The sequence below is a fragment of the Urocitellus parryii genome, chromosome 4 (assembly GCF_045843805.1).
Source record: "Urocitellus parryii isolate mUroPar1 chromosome 4, mUroPar1.hap1, whole genome shotgun sequence".
NCBI classification, from domain to species: domain Eukaryota; kingdom Metazoa; phylum Chordata; class Mammalia; order Rodentia; family Sciuridae; genus Urocitellus; species Urocitellus parryii.
In genome coordinates, this window is record NC_135534.1 from 129,098,599 (window position 1) to 129,116,605 (window position 18,007).

The 18,007-nt window shown below is 42.4% G+C and overlaps 1 protein-coding gene across 5 annotated transcripts; it reads right to left on the reverse strand.

The window, feature by feature from the left end:
* Positions 1-310: 310 nt before the first annotated feature.
* Idnk (IDNK gluconokinase) lies at positions 311-16,098 on the reverse strand. Of its 5 annotated transcripts, none has more exons than XM_026412480.2 (5): positions 16,011-16,098; positions 11,335-11,365; positions 10,948-11,034; positions 3,418-3,461; positions 311-1,222 (listed from the first exon to the last, which is right to left on the reverse strand). In XM_026412480.2, the coding sequence occupies exons 1-5, from the start codon at positions 16,058-16,060 to the stop codon at positions 871-873; spliced, it is 564 nt and encodes a 187-aa protein (XP_026268265.2). In that variant the 5' UTR covers positions 16,061-16,098; the 3' UTR covers positions 311-870. The 5 variants fall into 5 exon arrangements, with proteins under 5 accessions (XP_026268265.2, XP_026268267.2, XP_026268266.2 ...); XM_026412482.2 differs by lacking the exon at positions 16,011-16,098 and adding an exon at positions 15,608-15,994; XM_026412481.2 differs by lacking the exon at positions 11,335-11,365 and having other exon boundaries at positions 16,011-16,088.
* Positions 16,099-18,007: the final 1,909 nt, after the last annotated feature.

The following is an 18,007-nucleotide window of genomic DNA, read 5'->3' on the forward strand; positions in this document are numbered from 1 at the left end:
TCATACTCTGCAAGTGTACACATTAGGAACTTTACAAGTTGAACTATTTTGACAGCTCCCCTACTTGGAAAAACATTTTTTTCCTCTGATGTAATTATTTTCAACCTTCATTCTACCAAAATGATCCTTTTTATGATCATGAAAGATTTTGTTGACCACTCTACCTTTGAAGTAGCATTTAGTGTTCTATGTTTAAATTATACACATATATAACACACAACTTGCTCAGCAGAGAGCTGCTGGTCAGTATAGACAATATCATATTAAATGACAATTTTATTTAAAAGGCAAGAAACTTGGTATTGCTGATATATTTGCATAGGTTGTTTGAAGAGCTCGGCAAGGCTTGCTTGTTCTACCCATATTGCCTTTTGAGACCCCAACGTAGGAGCTGCTGCTAGAACTGCAGCTCAAGGACAGTGAACAGATTAGGCAGTGTGTGGAGTGAGATTACTTGCTACTAGATGGCCGATTTTGCACACATTCCTGTTCCAGAGACGAATTTCCAGGGGATTTCAAGGATAGCCAAGTTTCATTTATTATAAAATATAGGCATTAGTGGAAAATGTTCTAAGCAAAGTAATGATTTCTATCATCAATTATAGAATTTCCTCTTGTCATTTGATGGCATCACTGATGAATTTAAACTTCAATTTAAGCTTGATTTTTAAAGTTCCCTTCCTTTTCTCCCTACGTGACAGCCCAGGACGCCAAGCACATCACAAATTCCTACAAACACGTACATCTTGACACACCAAGGTTGGTTCAACCTTAAGAAGCATTTAGAATACAGCATGGATGAGGAGACTGGACCAAGGTCTGGAATGGGACACATCTATGACTGATTCTGTTCTGGACCACTGATGTGTGTCATTTCATTTTCAGAGTTTCCATAATTACAGCAACAATCTCTGAAAGACTTTTGTCCACACTGATTTGGATGAAGTTTTCTGGAGGTGATGGGGGCTCCAGAGTATCAAACTGGGACTGTAATAATGCAGGCGGCATAAAATGATCTTTTCTTTGGTGTAAGCGTCCAGAGATGACCTCAAATGACCCGCTCAGATGGACCACCAAGAGCTGCACCTCAGCTGGCTTTTCTTCCTTTCTCGACTCCCCAGACTTCAGAGGTGCACCATTTTTTCCTCGAATTAAGATGTCTCTGTATGTTTTCTTTAAGGCTGAACAGGCTAGAACCACATGCTGTCCTGAGGTTACATCTCTGTTTAAGAAAGGAAGGAAAGAAGGGAGGGAGGCAGAGGGCTAAATAATGAAGACATTTAAAATAATCAGTCTTTTTTTTTTTTTTTAAACCCAGGGTTGCTTAACCACTGAGCCACATCCCCAGCCGTTTTCTGTTTTTAGATTGTTTTTTATTTTTATTTTTTAATTTTTATGTGGTGCTGAGGATCAAACCCAGTGCCTGGTAGGCAAGCGCTCTACTTCTGAGCTACAACCCCGGCCCCCACCAGCCCTTTTTAATATGTTAGAGACAGGGTCTTCTTAAGTTGCTGAGGCTGACTTTGAACTAGTGATCCTCCTTCTTCCTGAGCTTCTGGGATTACAGGTGTGTACCACCATGCCCAGCTAAAATAATCAGTCTTAATTCTAGGTAGAGGGCTCCAGTTTTACTTCTCTGTCAGTGAAAAGTGTCAGAAAATGCAGGTTAAGCATCAGGCATACCTGGCTTTGGGTTAAAGATCTTCCACTAGTCAACAGAAGAATCTCAGACAAAAGTATTTACTTCCTGGGGGGTCAGTTCATCATCTGTTAATTGGGACTACCCACATTAACTGCTATAGAGCTGTCCTAAGGGAAAATAATTGCTTGATATGCCTGGTATACAGAAGAGCTCAGTGTTGCTGACTGCTCCTATGGATGCAGGACATGCTCAGCCTCAGTGTATGGACACGGGCTGCTGGCATGCACCTGTGCAGTGCAAATGGTTGGATCAGGTCCTCTGCAGGACATTTAGTGATTTGCACTCTACAACTGGCTTCTCCCCATCCACATTCTGCAGCATGGTGTGAAGGGTGGGAGTAGTTGCCAGTGCAGAGCTAGAGAAAAGGGCAGAGGAGAGCATCAGTTCCTGTGTGGGCAAGGTGAACAGGATGGGAGAAGTTTCCAGGGATGTACCAAGGAGAAAACTGGAGCCAGAAATAGAGGCAGTGTAACTCAGCACCAGTAAGGGGAGACCTGTGTGGCCAGAGACCACACAAGAGAGTGAACCATGTTCCACTGGGCTACAGGGTGTGGCTGGCATTCATCTTGAGGCTAGGCTGTGACTAGAGTTAAGAGGTGAGGGTAAATGCTGGTGTGAGTATCTGATAGAAAGTTAAGGGGCCTTCCTTTGATATCATGGCCAATTTGAACTGGGACCCACTGGTTGGAATGTGCTGAGAACCCAACCTACAGGCTCGGCCATAGCTCTGCCCCACAGCCATGGTGTGAGCTTGTTTATTCTCAATCTAGAGGTCTGGTCTAGGCCCTCCTGAGGATTGTCACTTCTGCTTTGATTACTGGTCAGTATTACAGTAAAGAAACTCTGACATCAATACATGGCAGGAGTTCTCTACAGTAAAACCCTAAGCCCAGCCATGTCAATAGGGTGTGAAAACAGCAAGTTGAATTTCTAATCATAAGTATACTCTAACTTCATATGGTCCAGATGGTATTAATTTGATAAAATATGACTACATCTTAGAAAGTCATAACCCATTTCCTGCCTTTTATCCTTTACCAGTCCCAACCAGAATTTCCAGTGGGGTCAGGCCCCAGGTGGAAGGATCTTGTTAGAGGCATGATAGAGAGCTGGATAACGCAGGTCTCTCCAATCCTGGTGGACAATTACGTGTTGACTTACAAATGACCCCAGTCTTTCCTGATTGTCACAACTTAAAGGGCAGAAAAAGTAATGGCTAAGATAGGCTATAGCATCTTCTTCTGTCTTCCAAGTCCTTGAATTATTACATAACTTAATGTGTGATTTAGCCTGCTCTTGGAAGTGTATGTAATTACACATTCATAGAAGAAGGGTGGCATCAGTTAAAATTTTGTGAGGACTTACTGTGTATTAGTCATTTTAGAACATAATCCATGCATCATTTTATTTCTCACAATAATCTGTGAGTAGGAACTATATTTATCCCCATTCTACAGATTAAGAAACAGGCGTGGAAACTGAATGGCTGTCAAGACTGCCAGCTAGAAATTGTGGAGCTGGTGGGAGATTTGTCCCCAGAGCTCAACTAACACATGTGCTGTCCATGGCTCGTTGATATCCATGTTCGTTACTTGAAAGGAGTGGACTCTATTTCTGGGATCCTTTATCATTACCTGGTTGTGACTTGTGACCACTGTCTTTTCTCATGCGAGTTTTTACTTTCTGGCTGACGCCAAAGCCCTATGGTCTCTTACCTTAGTAAAATGTCATGCAAATTGCAAAGCCATGGAATCCTGTCCTGAAATTAAAACAGACACAAATTGACTTCCAGGTATAGTTTGTACAGAAGCAATTATGTCATGTTCACAGATGTTAAGATCCAGTTGTTTCGAGAAGTAGGTCATTATACCAGGGAGAGGGGCCAAGTCAGTGGGCCATTAACCACAGAAATATTTTCTTGGTTTGGGTGTCAGTGACTCTTTTTATAACAATAAAAATTGCCTTAAAGCACCATTAATTATCTATCCCTGAAAATCCCCATGGTGTATGTTTTCCCTTGTTCTGGTATGCTGACACATCTCTTGCTGCTTTCCTTACATATCTCAAATGCAAAGGGATATTCACACATACCCTATGCCAATCTTTGAACTTTCCAAAACAAAACTCTCTTCAGATAAATAAATTGTGAGAAATTTGTATTTTTGCTAAAGAGAAAATGGAGGAAGTTTACACAGCAAACCGTAGTGTCTCACAAAGAAATCCTTTTACACATGGTTCTCTCCTCCTTCCCAGAGTACATCCTGATTATTGGCCATAGTGCAATGAAAAATAAAGATGAAAAAGTTTTTTTAAATCATTTTTTCAGCTGGGTATTTCTATGCCACTATAGTGTGCATTTGGGAGTTAGGTGGGGCTCTGGTTTCTCAAGGATGCCTTTTCCCACCTTGGCCCAGGGGAGACACCAGATTCTTTGCTGCTTTTGAGTCCAGAGGGTACAAATATGTTTTCTTTTCCATATTTTGTTACTGGTGGCAAATATTTGTAATCATTACAAAGGCAGCCATCAAATCAAACTAAGGGTATCTTACTTTATGTAAAGATAACAAAGTATGTAAAGATAACATAAAGTAAGATATCTGGGCTGTGTGTTTTATACTGGCTTACAGCCTCCTCTCCCATCTCTTCAGGGACACCAGATAAAGCCCTGCCTTCCTGGCCTTGGGCAGCTTCAAAACCTGGGGAAGGAGTTATTCCAGCTTAGTTCAATCTTGCTACTTTGATTCTAACACCTGAGATTTTCTCATTTTGCTTTAGACTTTGGTCAAGCCTTAGGTCATTTTAATTTTCTCTTGATCTTTTCCACGAGGAGCCTTTTCAGCTCCCCAGCTCTGAGCGAGTACCTTTGGCTCCCAGATTCTGCCCAGAGCTCAGGCTTTTCCTACTTCTTATTCAGAGTAATTCAGTGTTCAGTGACTGAAAGTTTATTCTACCAAGGCCATCACTCTGTGCTCAGCAAACCATAAACCCTCCTTAGAAAACTGTGTAGTATAAATGTTTTTTCTTCATCAAACAAATTAATTTTTCAAAGCATTGTGTGCTAAAGTTGGGTTGAGGATCCTGGAAGATTTGCTAATCATAGACCTCTAAGACTTTACTTTCATGAACATACTTCACCCAGTGATCTTAGGAGTTCAAATGCAATAGCTACAAAATTCATACAAGGTAGAAATCAAAGGAAAACAGCTCTGTCATTTATACCAATTATATCCTAAGGGACAACAGCTACAAAATTCATAAAAACCATTATTTAAATTACAATAGCTATTGCTATGTATACACATTGTAGCTTAAATGGATTCAACAAATGAAACATCAGTTTATGCCAACACCTGTCTAAGTGCCTTTAGTGAACAAGTGTGGTCATTTGTAGATGCAATAACAAGATGATGAGGACTACCAGCTCCCAATTTGCAGACCATAAGAACTCTGTTAATGAAATTAGAGATATGGAGAGATTCTTGGAGACTCTTGGAGAAGAGCATATATATTTAATGTTTATTATTATCAAGATTCTACGGACATCATTCCCAGAAGCTAGATGTTCTAGAGAATCTGCTAGGAAAAAAAGTTGGAAGGGCTACATAAATATAGCCCATAAATGCAATTTAAAACTATAGTTGCAAAACAGAATTTTCTTGGGCTTGGTGGGAAGCAGGAGGGAAGGTGTCCAGGATTTTAGGAAACAGGGAGAATGAGCTGGACTGACTGAAATGTGCAGTATTTTGTGATGAAAAATTGCTCCTGGGCAGAGGCTGCCAGTTGAAGCACCAATTTGAATTTCCACTTTCCTTCATTTATTTACAAGTGGGGATTATGTGTTTAATGGGCCCTAGACACTGTTCTGGGTCCATACTCTAGACATGATCACTCTGAATTTGAGTTACTTTGTTTTGTTTTTGGTGCTAGGGATCTAGTCCAGGGCTGTGTTGCTAAGCAAGTGCCACACTTCTGAGGTACATCCCAGCCCTTGAGTTAACTTCTAAGGCACCATTAGACCACACAGTTCTAAATTCCTGTCTTTCTTGCATTCCCTTGTGATTAGCAACGTTTTCCTACCACATTTATGGACTAGTGGAGATGAAAAAGATAACATTTTTATAAGCTGCTTTTTTTTTTAAACGTATATATTTTCTAAAGCAGAAAGCTGTAACAAAGTAGGGAGACAGGGCCTTGAAGCCTCATGCATGAGGATGAGGATTCAATCTTTCCTGCTCCCCATCCCCCACCACTCTTAACCTTTTTCTTTCCATTTAACCAACCCGGATTTACTCCTTGGGAATCACATATTTAGTGAATTATCAAAGGTCATTAACCTAACAGGAAAAGTATGACCTTTAAGGTTAGAGAGACTCCCTTCGCTGGGTGGCTTTTCTCCAGTTATTAAACTTCTTGGTGCCTCTCTTTCTTTCACCTGAAAAATGGGTATCATATAATTTAGTGAGCTGCTTTGGGATTTAAATAAGAAAACGAATACAATTTCACTTTAAACATGATTTAAGGGTTGAAATTAACTTTGAATCTTCAAGAGTTTTAATTTGTGAATTTATAGACCCTGGGATTTAATTTCACAAATGCTGACTGTTTAATGAGCAAAGCACCAAATTGAGCATTGAGTATGGAGAGTGGTGGATTTTGATAAGGCCTCCAGAAGAGCAAATCTTGAAGGATAAGGATGATTTCAACTGGAGAAGGACTTGCCAAGCAGAGGGGAGGGGTGAGCTGAGACTAGGAGCATAAAGATGTGTCCTGAGAACTGGGGAAAAGAAAAGGCAGCTACTTAGCTCTGGGAGCAGGGTCTGGAGAGCTGAGTTGGGGGTGTAAGGAGATGCTGATTCACTAGCCAAGATCTAAATGACCTGCTAAGGAATTCAGACCTTATTATAGGGGCAGGAGGAAGGACTTGGATGTGTGAGCTCCACATTTATGTTCCTGATGTCTGTGAATAAAGGGAAAGATCTATATCTTGTTACAGATGAAGAAACTGGGACCAGAAGGAGAAGCAAATACCCAGAGCAATGTACCCTCTGAAGAGATACCTTGGACAGCATAATAAATAACAAGTGGTCAAACCCACAAAAAATGTCTTAGAGGAAAGAGAGGAGGAAACAACTCAGGTTTGCATTCCTGTCTGCTGGTTCTGATGTTCAAGGTCATGTCACTCTCCATAGTCCCCACATGCAATAATGGGAAAGGCACGGGGCACCCCTACCCCCAGCCCAGGGCTCAGAGGGAGCACAGTAAACCTTCCAAGAGTTAAGTCAGAACACTAGGAGGCCACAGGTTTCCTTGGTCTATAGTTTCAGTGCCCTGATGGACACAAATAGAGAAAGTGCCTTCTGGAAGTGATGGGTCTTTGGAGAAGAGGAAGAGATGGTAGAGGGTATCAGCTCTGTTGGGGGAAAGGGGAAGGAAGGGTGGAAAGCGTATGAGGGGAGGAGGGGAGAAGGGTTGGTTTTTACCTGGTACAGAAATTAAGTACACAAAGGAAAGGATGCATGTATAAAGAACACACCCTCCCCCCTCCACATACAAAGGGAAAACTACAAAATTCAATTAGTAAATATTTTTGAGGAAACCAAGGGTGATATATCTGTGAAAAAAAATTGGTACTTTGCAGATTTCTTTTAATACTGGGACAAATATTACATTTACAGTAAGGAGAATTATTATTTTTAAAAGCTCTCTTTTCCTTTTTTTTTTTTTTTTTTTTTTGTACCAGGAATTGAACCTTAACCACTGAGACACATCCCCAGCCCTTTTTTATATTTCATTTTGAGGCAGGGTCCTGTTGAGTTCCTTAGGGCCTCACTAAGTTGCTGCATCTGGCTTTGAACATGTGATCCTCCTGCCTCAGCCTCCTGAGCCATTGTAAAAGCTCTCTTTTTCAAACAGACCTTAAAATCTACTTGGGTATCACTGTGGGACAGCACGGTGATGCACAGAGAGATGCACTGACTGAGAGCTTTGAAATTCTTTATTGATACCATCATCATCATTCTAATAAGTTTTCACAGCTTGGGGGGAATATCCTTCCAGGCTGTCACTGTCCATGGAGCTCTGTGCAATGATGAAAATGTTCTACATCTCTATTGTTCAATAGGGTAGCCACATGTGGCTCTTGAGGCCATAAAATGCCACCAGTTCAACCCAGAACTGGATTTTACATTTTATTTCATTTTAATTAATTAACAATTAAATGGCCTCAAGGAGCCCTTGATAGTTCAACTTAGATCTTAGCCCTGAGCTCTCTGAGCATAAAACATCCCCAAATTCTCCTAGAATTCATCAAGTCAAACCTGTACCTCAGCCTCTGACACTGTAGTTTGATCCACATGGTACAGCTCCTCAGCACAGCATCACAGGACTAGTTACCAGGGCAACCAGAGGACACAGGGCCAGCACAGCTGTGACCCACACTTTCACTCCTAGACTCCCTCAGCTCTTGTCAAGTATGAAAAACACCTGCTGTTCTTCCTCCTTGTATCTGAGGTTGGTGTGCTTCTATGGATGGCTGACTTGCAGTTGCTCTTGGATACATTCAGAAAGTGCAGAGCTCCTCCTTATCCATGGCTTCACTTTATAAGTGTTCAGTTACCCAGTTTACCATGGTCTAAAAATTTTAAATGTAACTCATAAATAAAAATTCACAAGTTTTAAATAACTTTTATTACAGCATATTGTTATAACTGTTCTATTTTGTTATTAGTTACTGTTAATCTCCTATCTTGCCCAATTTATAAACTAAACTTTATCTTAGACATGCACAGGAAAACATCATCACACAGAGTGTGGTACTACTACCCATGGTTTCAGGCATCTACTGAGGTCTTGGAATGTACTCCCCATGTGTAAGGGAGCACCACTGTAACCTGTGTTTCTTCTAGTGGCCACTGGAAAAAAAGGGCAGGGACAGCTTTTCTCCTGCATACAAATTCCTTTTCTGTATTCTACCTACCCCATTCAGAGAGCCTACTGAACAAGCATCACTGGTAAACAACAGTGATGCCTGTTCAATGATTTTTAAAACCTATCTGTTTAGGCCAGGAGTGGAGGTGCACGCCTGTAATCTCAGAGGCTCAGGAGGCTGAGGCAGGAGGAACACAAGTACAAAGCCAGCCTCAGAAACTTAGCAAGGCTCTAAGCAATTTAGCGAGACCCTGTATCTAAATAAATAAACAAGGCTGAGGATGTGGCTCAGTGGTTGAGTGCCCCTGGGTTTAATCCCTGTTACAAAAACAAAAAAAAACACACACACACACACAAAAAAAAAACCCATCCATTGTAGCTCAGAGGCAGAGTGCTCGCCTAGCATGCATGAGGCCTTGGGTTTGATTCTCAGCACCACATAAAAATAAAATAAAAGGTATTGTGTCCACCTATAATTAAAAAATAAATATTTTTTAAAAACCCATTCATTGGGTTGCTTTGCTTTGTTACCTTTTATGTCACTCACCAAAGAGAAACACAAAATAATACCAGCACAATTACACTCTGAAATAATGATTTACTTTATGTGTGTGGATCTGTGGTTTATGGTGTGTCTGTGTGTAACACTAGAAATAGTAATAAAAAAGTGATATTTATTGAATGCTTTGGGCACTATTCTGCACACATTTTTCTTATTATTTCATTTAATTCTTCCCAGAACCCACTGATATAGGTCCTATTACCATTCTAAATCTACAGGAAGAAAATAAGGCACCAAGATGCTAATCCATTTTCTGAAAGTCACATGAGCGTGATGTTGGGTTCAGGTTGTCTATATTGTTTATTATTTCTAGTATGATATCAATATTATTTAAATTATTACCCTGTGTCTCTTTCATAGTTCCCTTGCCCCATGTCCCATATCTTCTAAAATCAGATGTTGCAAACATCATTTTGCTGGCTCAAGGCTTGAACCATTGCAAACTCAAGTGACACTTCCCAAAACAGGGAGAAGTGCCAAAGAGTTCTCTAGAACAGTTTGAATAATGGTTGTGACTGTCACCTTTCAAGGCAGAGCAAAGGGAGATGGTTTAATTGGAGGGTGAGCTGAGGCCAATGAAAAGTAAAACAAGCGTTGGTCTTTGGCCAGTTCCATTTGTTCCTGCCCTTTGGACACATTTAGCCCAGGGAGTAAGACGTGCCTTGCTGCTGTGTGGATGGACCCAGCTCTTGACCTGGCCCTCTCGCTCTCTCTTGAATTACTGTTCCTTCAGCTGGTGAATCCCAGAGTTTGTAATCCAGTTTGAGAAAGACTCTTTGGGATGTAGCCTTGTGACTGTGCATAAAGGACAGTGCCATTCATTTACGCATTCATACACTCCAAAACATGCCATAAATATTTTCTGACATTTACTCTGTGTCAGGGCCTAGGGTTACAATGGTTAACAGATAAATCCACAGTCCCTGCCCTTTTGGGGGTAAAGTCTAGTTGTAGAGATGATTAATCACATTCTCACACTAACATTTGCTGAGGTGCGACTGGGACAAGGACAACAGGTACATGGTGTTCTGAGAGTTCATCATGGAAGCTTCAGAGAGGTTGGTCAGGGAGGGCTTTGCAGAGGTAAGGGAGCTGAGATATGAAGGAAGAGCAGGTTAACTCTGGGAAGAGGAAAGGAAGCGCATTCCTGGCAGAAGTGGATACAAAGGTCCTTCAGGGAGGGGCATGGTAGCAGGAGGGACTGAGAGGGTGGCTCACAGCATCTAAAATAAGCTGGAGGCGGGTGGGCATGGAGGCCAGCCTGCACATGTTTAGGAATTTAGGTGTTTGGCCTGGACTTTGAGGGCAGTAGGAAGCCGTTAAAGGATCTCAGGCAGGGGTGACATGGCCACACCTGAATTTTCAAGATCACTCTGGCCTTGGGGTGGTTGTCAGAGTCTAGTGATGGTGGTTAGCTGATAGGACCTGGGAGAAAATGAGGAACTTCCCCTTGTTTGTGACACAGGGGACCTCTTCCTTCTCAGAGAGGCTCCACATTCTGCAGACTAAAACCTGGCAACAAGGTGTTGTGGCAGACCCTTCCCAAGCTGGGGCAGAGGGTGACACTGCTCCTAGTGCTAAGCTTACAGGGACGGTCAGGGCCAGAGCTAACAGGTGCAGGACCCACCATGCAGCTGGCTCTTTGGACACCCATCCTCTGGTTATCTCATGACTGAGGAACTCCACTATACTAAGCATGACAGAGATCTCAATACCAGGTGGAGTATGCGTGCTGGATACAGAGAGCCAAAGTTACCTGGTCATTCAATGGTATCCCTTTCTCCATCTTCATTCGATTTTCCTTTGGATGATAGTCATCTGCATCATAGAATTTCCATCCCAGCTTAAAGAACAAAGGAAAAGAGAGTATGTGGCAGACAGTAGGGCTATGTTACTAATGGGCAGTGTGGAAACAACACTGTTACCCTCCTCCCCATTGTAGGTGCCAGGACATCTCCCAGAGAAAAGCCCCCCGCCCTTCATTCACCACTATTCATAATTATCAAGGAGAAAAACTGACTTGCTCCAATGGTTCCTAAGCCATGCAGAGGTGTCTGGTTGAAAATCACCATAGGCCAGAAGAAAGGGGGGAAAGCAAAGGGACAAGAACACAATGGGACACACAGTTGTTAAAACAGGTTACCTCGGATGCCAGCAGGGCGCCCACTGTTGATCTGTGGAGAGGACACAGATGTTCCAGTTACTGCCCTCGCTCAAAGTGTGCAGCACTTCCTTCCTCACAAGGATGCCTCGGAAACTCGTGTCTGGGTAGTTGTGCTAAAGTGCCAATCCCTGTGTGATGCTAAAGTGATGTCCTTCCTGCTTTCTAGGAATGCCTTTGAAGAAATAATTAACCAGTTGCCACTGTTTGTTTTTCAAAAGGCAATATATCAGATTTCTTTAAACCTCTGAAGTTTTTTTTCCCCTTCAATAATCAGTTCTCTGGTCTGTATTGTAAAAGAAAATACTGAATTAATAAAATGATGAAAATTCTGCTGAGGAAATTGGAGGAAGGAGTCTGATGGGGGATTTAAGCTCTAACTGCATCCATGCAAAGTTCAGTGGGCATACAGAAGCACTGGAGCTTAAAAGAGACAATCTTAAGGGACAGGCATGGTGGCACACATCTGTAATCTTAGTGGTGCAGGAGGCTGAGGCAGGAAGATGGCAGGTTCAAAGCCAGCCTCAGCAAAAGCGAGGTGCTAAGCAACTCAGTGAGACCCTGTCTCTAAATAAAATACAAAATAGGGCTAGTGATGTGGCTCAGTAGTTGAGCCCCCAAGTTCAATCACTGTTTACCCAACCCCCTTCCCTCAAAAAAAGACACTCTTAAAATAGAGGTCATGGGTCAATGATTCAAGAACAACTACCACTTGTGAAGAGTGGGAGTTAAGGGCTGAGGTTGTAGCTCAGTGGTAGATCATATGCCTAGGAAGTGTGAGGCACTGGGTTTGACCCCCCAGCACCACATAAAAATAAATAAAATAAAGGTATTATGTTCATCTACAACTTCAAAAAAAAAAAAGGAGTTAAATGCTCTCTGTGCACAACATCTGATAACAACTGTTGTACCCTAAAAAGCAGTGGGAGCTAGAGAAAAGGGCTCATGGCTGGGAATGCAGAGGAACTCAAAAAAGGAGGTGTGGTCCATAGCCACAATTCAGCCACAAAATGTCTGAGATCCTGGGAAAGTTGCCTGTTCCTCTAATCCTCAGTGTTCTCAAGGGACCTGAGGTACATAATTATCCTTTCACCTGTATTTTAATCAGTGAATATTGAGCACCTACTAGTTCCCACAATCCAATGGTGAGACCTCTGAGACGTGGTCTCAGCCCTGTTGAGGCTCACAGTCTAGGGCCATGGGGAGGGATGGAGCCTGGCAGACAGTGATGCATCCAGTCATTTCTGGCTCTCAGTTCTTAAAGTGTTGCCCAAAGACTCTTTTTACTGTATCCTTACACCATTTTATTTTTCGATCTCTCAAGTTTTGCCAACCCCTACAATTACTTACTTGATTATTTTTATTTAATTACTTCACTTTTAAAATTAAGTACTTTAAAGAAACACCTTTTTCTTCCCTTTTATAGGCATTGCTCACTTTAAATAGAAGGTAATAAGAAAGATGTATTCAACGAAAACAAAACAATGTGACTAAGTTCTAGTTAGACACTTCTGCCCAACAAGGGTCTTGTCATTCTTTTTTTTTTTTTAAAGAGAGAATTTTTTAATATTTATTTTTTAGTTTCGGTGGACACAACATCTTTATTTTATTTTTATGTGGTGCTGAGGATTGAACCCAGCGCCCTGCACATGCCAGGTGAGCACACTACAGCTTGAGCCACATGCCCAGCCCTCTTGTCATTCTTTTGTTAAAGTAGTATCACAGAGTGTCAAAGGTACACTGGTATCTGGGGCAGGGGATGTGGCTCAAGCAGTAGTGCACTCGCCTGGCATGCGTGCGGCCTGGGTTCGATCCTCAGCACCACATACCAACAAAGATGTTGTTTCTGCCGAAAACTAAAAAAAAATAAATATTAAAATTCTCTCTCTCTCTAAAAAAAAAAAAAAGGTACACTGGTATCAAACCAAGACTGGCTCCTTGATGTAAACAAAGGACTGAAGGAGAAACAAGCCCTTTCCCATTATGTTTGCTGTACTGAATTCCACAGAGGTGGAATGCTACAGGCAGGTGGTGAATCACCAACCCAGGTGAACTCCATGCCTGATGAAGCCAGAGCTGTACACAACAGAAATCACATTTAAGACCAACTTAGATTAACCATGAATGAACATGTCAGCTGTCACTCATATTCTAAAAGGAAAGCTACGCAGATTCAGGTATAGATTGGCAGGAAGAAGATAGAAGGGAAAAGAAAAGCCACTGTCTGCTGCTCCATCCAAACCTCCTCAACCAGAAAATGGGGACTCTTGGACACACACCAGGGACCTACTAGAAATGAGACAAAGTGAGTGCCCGCTTTGGTGGAGACTGGTCAGATCTAAGCATTACAAACAAAATGTCATGGCCCAAATGTCTCCCAGTGGGTCTAAATCAGGAATAAGGAACTTAAAAGACATCAGACTAGCAGGAAAGGGAAGGGATACAGAATAAACATATTTGAAAGGACCACTTGATCCACCAAAGATGGGGGTGACTTCACTAAGACTGTCAAAATATAAAGAAAGCTGGGCTGGGGACATAACTCAGTTGGTAGAGTGCTTGCCTAGCATGTACAATGTCCTGGGTTCAAACCCCAGAACCAAAGAAAAAATAAAAAACTAACAGTACTACTATTAAAATAGTTCATTCTTTTATTCTTCAAGTCGGCGAATATTTACTGAGCACTTACTATCTGCCAGGCACTGCTTGGGACACATATCAGTAAATGAAAAAGATTTCATACATTGGTGGTGGTGGGGGGTGGACACAGTAAAAACATTAACTAGGTAAACTTCCTGACAACATTTTAAATGGAATCTTCCTGTTTTGAGACTATTGTTCTCTTAAGCCATTAGGCTATGGCAATTATTTTTCCAAATGTTATGAAGTATAATTAAAAATCCTGCAGGGCCCTAAGAGGAATTCGAAGAAATCATCAAAGAATTCACTGTTGCTACATCCTAATGATAAAAAATAATCAATTCTCAGTCATTTTATTACTCAGCAACATCTGACACATGGCTCTGATCTTTGGCCATCAGAGTGTTCTGGGCTCAGTCTTTTGCTAGTTTCTACTTCAATACTCCTATGGTGATCTCAGTATCTCATGTCTTTAAATACATCCATGTGTCAGTGATTCCCACATTTTACATCAAAAGACCTTTCTTCTCAACTCCAGACTTGGATATGCAATGATCCCTTGATATATCCACTGAATTAAAAGGCCCATCCAATGCACCATATCCTACACTGAGATTTGTGTGTTTTACCAGGACCGAACCCAGGGTCGTCTTACACATGCTAAGCAAATGCTCTACCATTGAACCACACCCCCAGCCCACACACTGTATAGGTGTCCTTAATTTATCCTTTGCCATACTAGAATCTAAACTTTTTGAGGACAGGAATTTCATCTGTCTTGTCTACTATGTGTCATTGACATAAAGACTGAGCTCAATAAATAGTTACTGAGTACATTGTAAGCTGTAAATAACATGATTCAGACACCCCTCATCTGGCTCAAGGCTTACACTCTGCTCAAGTTCATAGAGTCAGGCAGCATGAGATCTAAGACCTAGGACTCAGATCTCACTACATCACAGTATGACAATAATTTTAAACTTTCTAGTTTCTTCAAATCATAGGACAGCTAGGGATTTTCAAATTGTTTTATTTTGGGGGTGTGGAGGGAAAGGCTGGGGATCAAAGGCCAGGCATGCACTTTATTACTGAGGGTCCTGGGCTCTATGTTTTATTTCAATTTCAATATAAGATTTCCTGTCTTTGAGGCTCAAAACATCAAGATAATTTTGGAAAGCTATAATTTACTTCCTGGAACAAAAGCCTTTAATACACTCCTGACCAAATAGGTAGTTTGTGATTCAGAAAATTCTAGAAGGGTACTGTTAGGCCTTAGAAAGCTATTTCCTTAAGTTCTGTCTTTGCTGCTTGTCGTTGGATATTACAGTAGGTAGGATTTTTTTTTTTTTTTTTTGGTTTTGTTTTTTTCATAAAAGACAACAGATTTCGGTTTTATCAGAAAGCCAAAAGCTATTCCCCAAATGGGCCAGCAGCTTGGCTGGGTAGAATCTGCATATTTTCTAGAGTTCTCTCCAAACTCCCAGGAGCCACCCTCCATATTAATAAGGTCTCTTTTCATTTTAACTTGATAAATACTGATCAAAGAAAGGGGGAAACGACACCAGATCTTCACGTTCACTGAACAAAACCAAGTCAGAAAAGTCCAGAAACTCACACAAGGGGGCAGCCGTCCGCCCAGTTCGACAAATGTCTGAAAGAGGCTGGGACATGGGCTCCGCAGGCTTCGGCTCTGTCTGACAAAATGTCCCAACCCCGGGCATTCAGAGCCTCCTGAGATGTGGGGTGGAACCGCCGTCCCTCACGCTGGTGACCTGTCAATCACTCTGCCCTAGCGGCCTCTTTACAAGGGGCTCCAGACCCCGCCGGCGTGGCCAGAGCCTGGGTTTTATAGCAGAGACCCAAGGTCTCCCGTGGTCCCGGGCCGGGGCTTAGGCGGGCGGGTTGGAAGGTGGACAAGCAGGTGCCTCGGGCTCCCAGGGCCTCCGGGTCCCCGCCCGGCCGACCGGCGGCGCCCGCCTCCCCACCAGGTGCCCCTGCACCCGGCCTCCGGGACCTACTTTCCGGAGCCGCTGACGCCCATCACGAGCAGCGCGCCGGGCGCCGCCATGGCTCCAACACGGCTCCTTCCCGTCGCCTTCCGGGCCCCGCCGGCCGGCGCCAGAGCGTGGACCCGCCCCCGCCCGGCCGCGCGGCCTCCTCCTCCTCCCTCCCCGCGCGTGGGGCTCGCGGCGTCCTGGGTGCGTCCCGCGGGCCCCTCTGAGCTCTCCGAGTCCCGCCGCCGAGAGGTGAAGCGCCTCCGGCAGGCAGCAGGGAGCGGCTGGACCTCCTCCTCCTGCAGTCCTCGTAGCGGCCCCTCCTGCTCTTCCTCCACCGGGGGAATCGGCAGCCACCCATTCATTTATAAAAAAATATACTTGTAAAAAGAATAAACAAAATAAGTCCACGCTTTCACATACCACGAGGCAATAAAACAACTCCACCAAACAATCTGCATCTCCAGGGTAGATGGAAATCAATATTTTATGAAATTGGGATCGTGCTGTACATTGTTTTGTGACCTGGACTTTTGTTTTCGTAAATATTTCGGAGATGATTTTCGGTGTCAAATATAGAGTTGGCCATATTAGCATATGTAATGGCTGTATGGCCCTGCTGTTTAATTTAGCTCTTGTCAGGGAAATTACTTAAGAGGAAGGAACACCCTCTTTTAAATGCCCGTTTGCCTTAAAACGATGTCTTAATTATGCATCATTTACAATATTTGATTAAAAGCCCTTCTAAAGACATTTTGCACGACCTCCTTTGTTTATCAAATAGCTGTTACTCTGTCTTAGAAAAAAAGAAGACATAAAAACAGTTACTTATGACTATTTCAATTATCCCTGCCTGACTTTATTTTTTTATACTTAGCCTGAGTGGATGAGATTTCTGATAGGGAGTTATAAAGACAAAGAGACAGGTCTTTACAGTTCAGTTATGGTCAATTAATTTTTTTTTAAACATCTACAATCTGCAGGTTGATATAATATTAATATTCATTAAGAGCTGAATATTACCCCCCAGGCACTCCTAGGTTGGTAAGAGAAATAGATGTGTAAAATAAATACAGTCATATGTGTTGTTTTACCAGCTCAGTGCAAATAAAAATAAAAATAATTTCATATTTCTTTTAATGTTCAAATCATAAATGATTAGCAGAAAGTCTGGTTATTCTCTCTGTATTTCACTCCCAAAGTATGTTTAAAGACTACAGCGAAGACATTTTGTTGCACCTCCTTTGTTTACCAAGTTCACATTACTCTGTGTCCTAAAAAAAAAAAAAAAATTAAGGAGACACAAAAGCAACCATCTAAAGACAATTGCAAGTAGTTCAGATGGTGGCAGGAAATAGCCTACTCAGGTTGAATAATTTGAAGAGGGTTTAACAAAGGGACTATATAAAGAGATATGGGTAGGGTCAGAAAAAGCAACAAGGAGCAGCATCTTGGTCTTAGTAACTGAGAGATGTAGTTTCCAAGGGGGAAAAGGAGAGAGAAGGAGAGAGAGGAGAGTGTACTCAAGCTGTCCAGATGCTTTATGGAGAGAGGTGTCTAATAGGACTCCATCTCTAGAAGGGAAGCAGACCATCCTCTTGACCCAGAAGAATGGGGATCAGGGAAATAAATGACCTCCCAACCCCTCTCCTTGCCTTCTCTTGTGGTAGTGGCCCAACTCCACTGATACACAGTGTGTTAGCTTTTTTTTGCTGCTGTGACTAAAGAACCCCTATAGAACAACTGTAGAGGATGAAAGATTTATTTGAGAGCTGTTTCAGAGGTCTCAATCCATAGACAGCAGACTCCATTCTTTTGGGCTCATGACAGAAGAATTGGCAGAGGGAAGCTGCCCCATGTTGATCAGGAAGCAGAGAGAGATTTCCACTTGCCAGATACAAATATAAATACGAATATAGACCCCACAGGCGCCCCCACTTCCCACCTCCTCTAGCCACACCCACCCCTTCAATTACCACTCAGTTAACCCCTATCAGGGGATGACTCACTGATTGGATTAA

Excerpts from the sequence above, each read along its gene's own strand:
- Idnk (XM_026412480.2), bottom strand. The coding sequence starts at position 16,060 with ATGGCGGCGCCCGGCGCGCTGCTCGTGATGGGCGTCAGCGGCTCCGGA. Across the intron at positions 11,366-16,010 it reads GGCGTCAGCGGCTCCGGAAA|ATCAACAGTGGGCGCCCTGC; the intron begins GTAGGTCCCGGA and ends TCCTCTCCACAG. Across the intron at positions 3,462-10,947 it reads GGATACCATTGAATGACCAG|GACAGGATTCCATGGCTTTG; the intron begins GTAACTTTGGCT and ends TTTTAATTTCAG.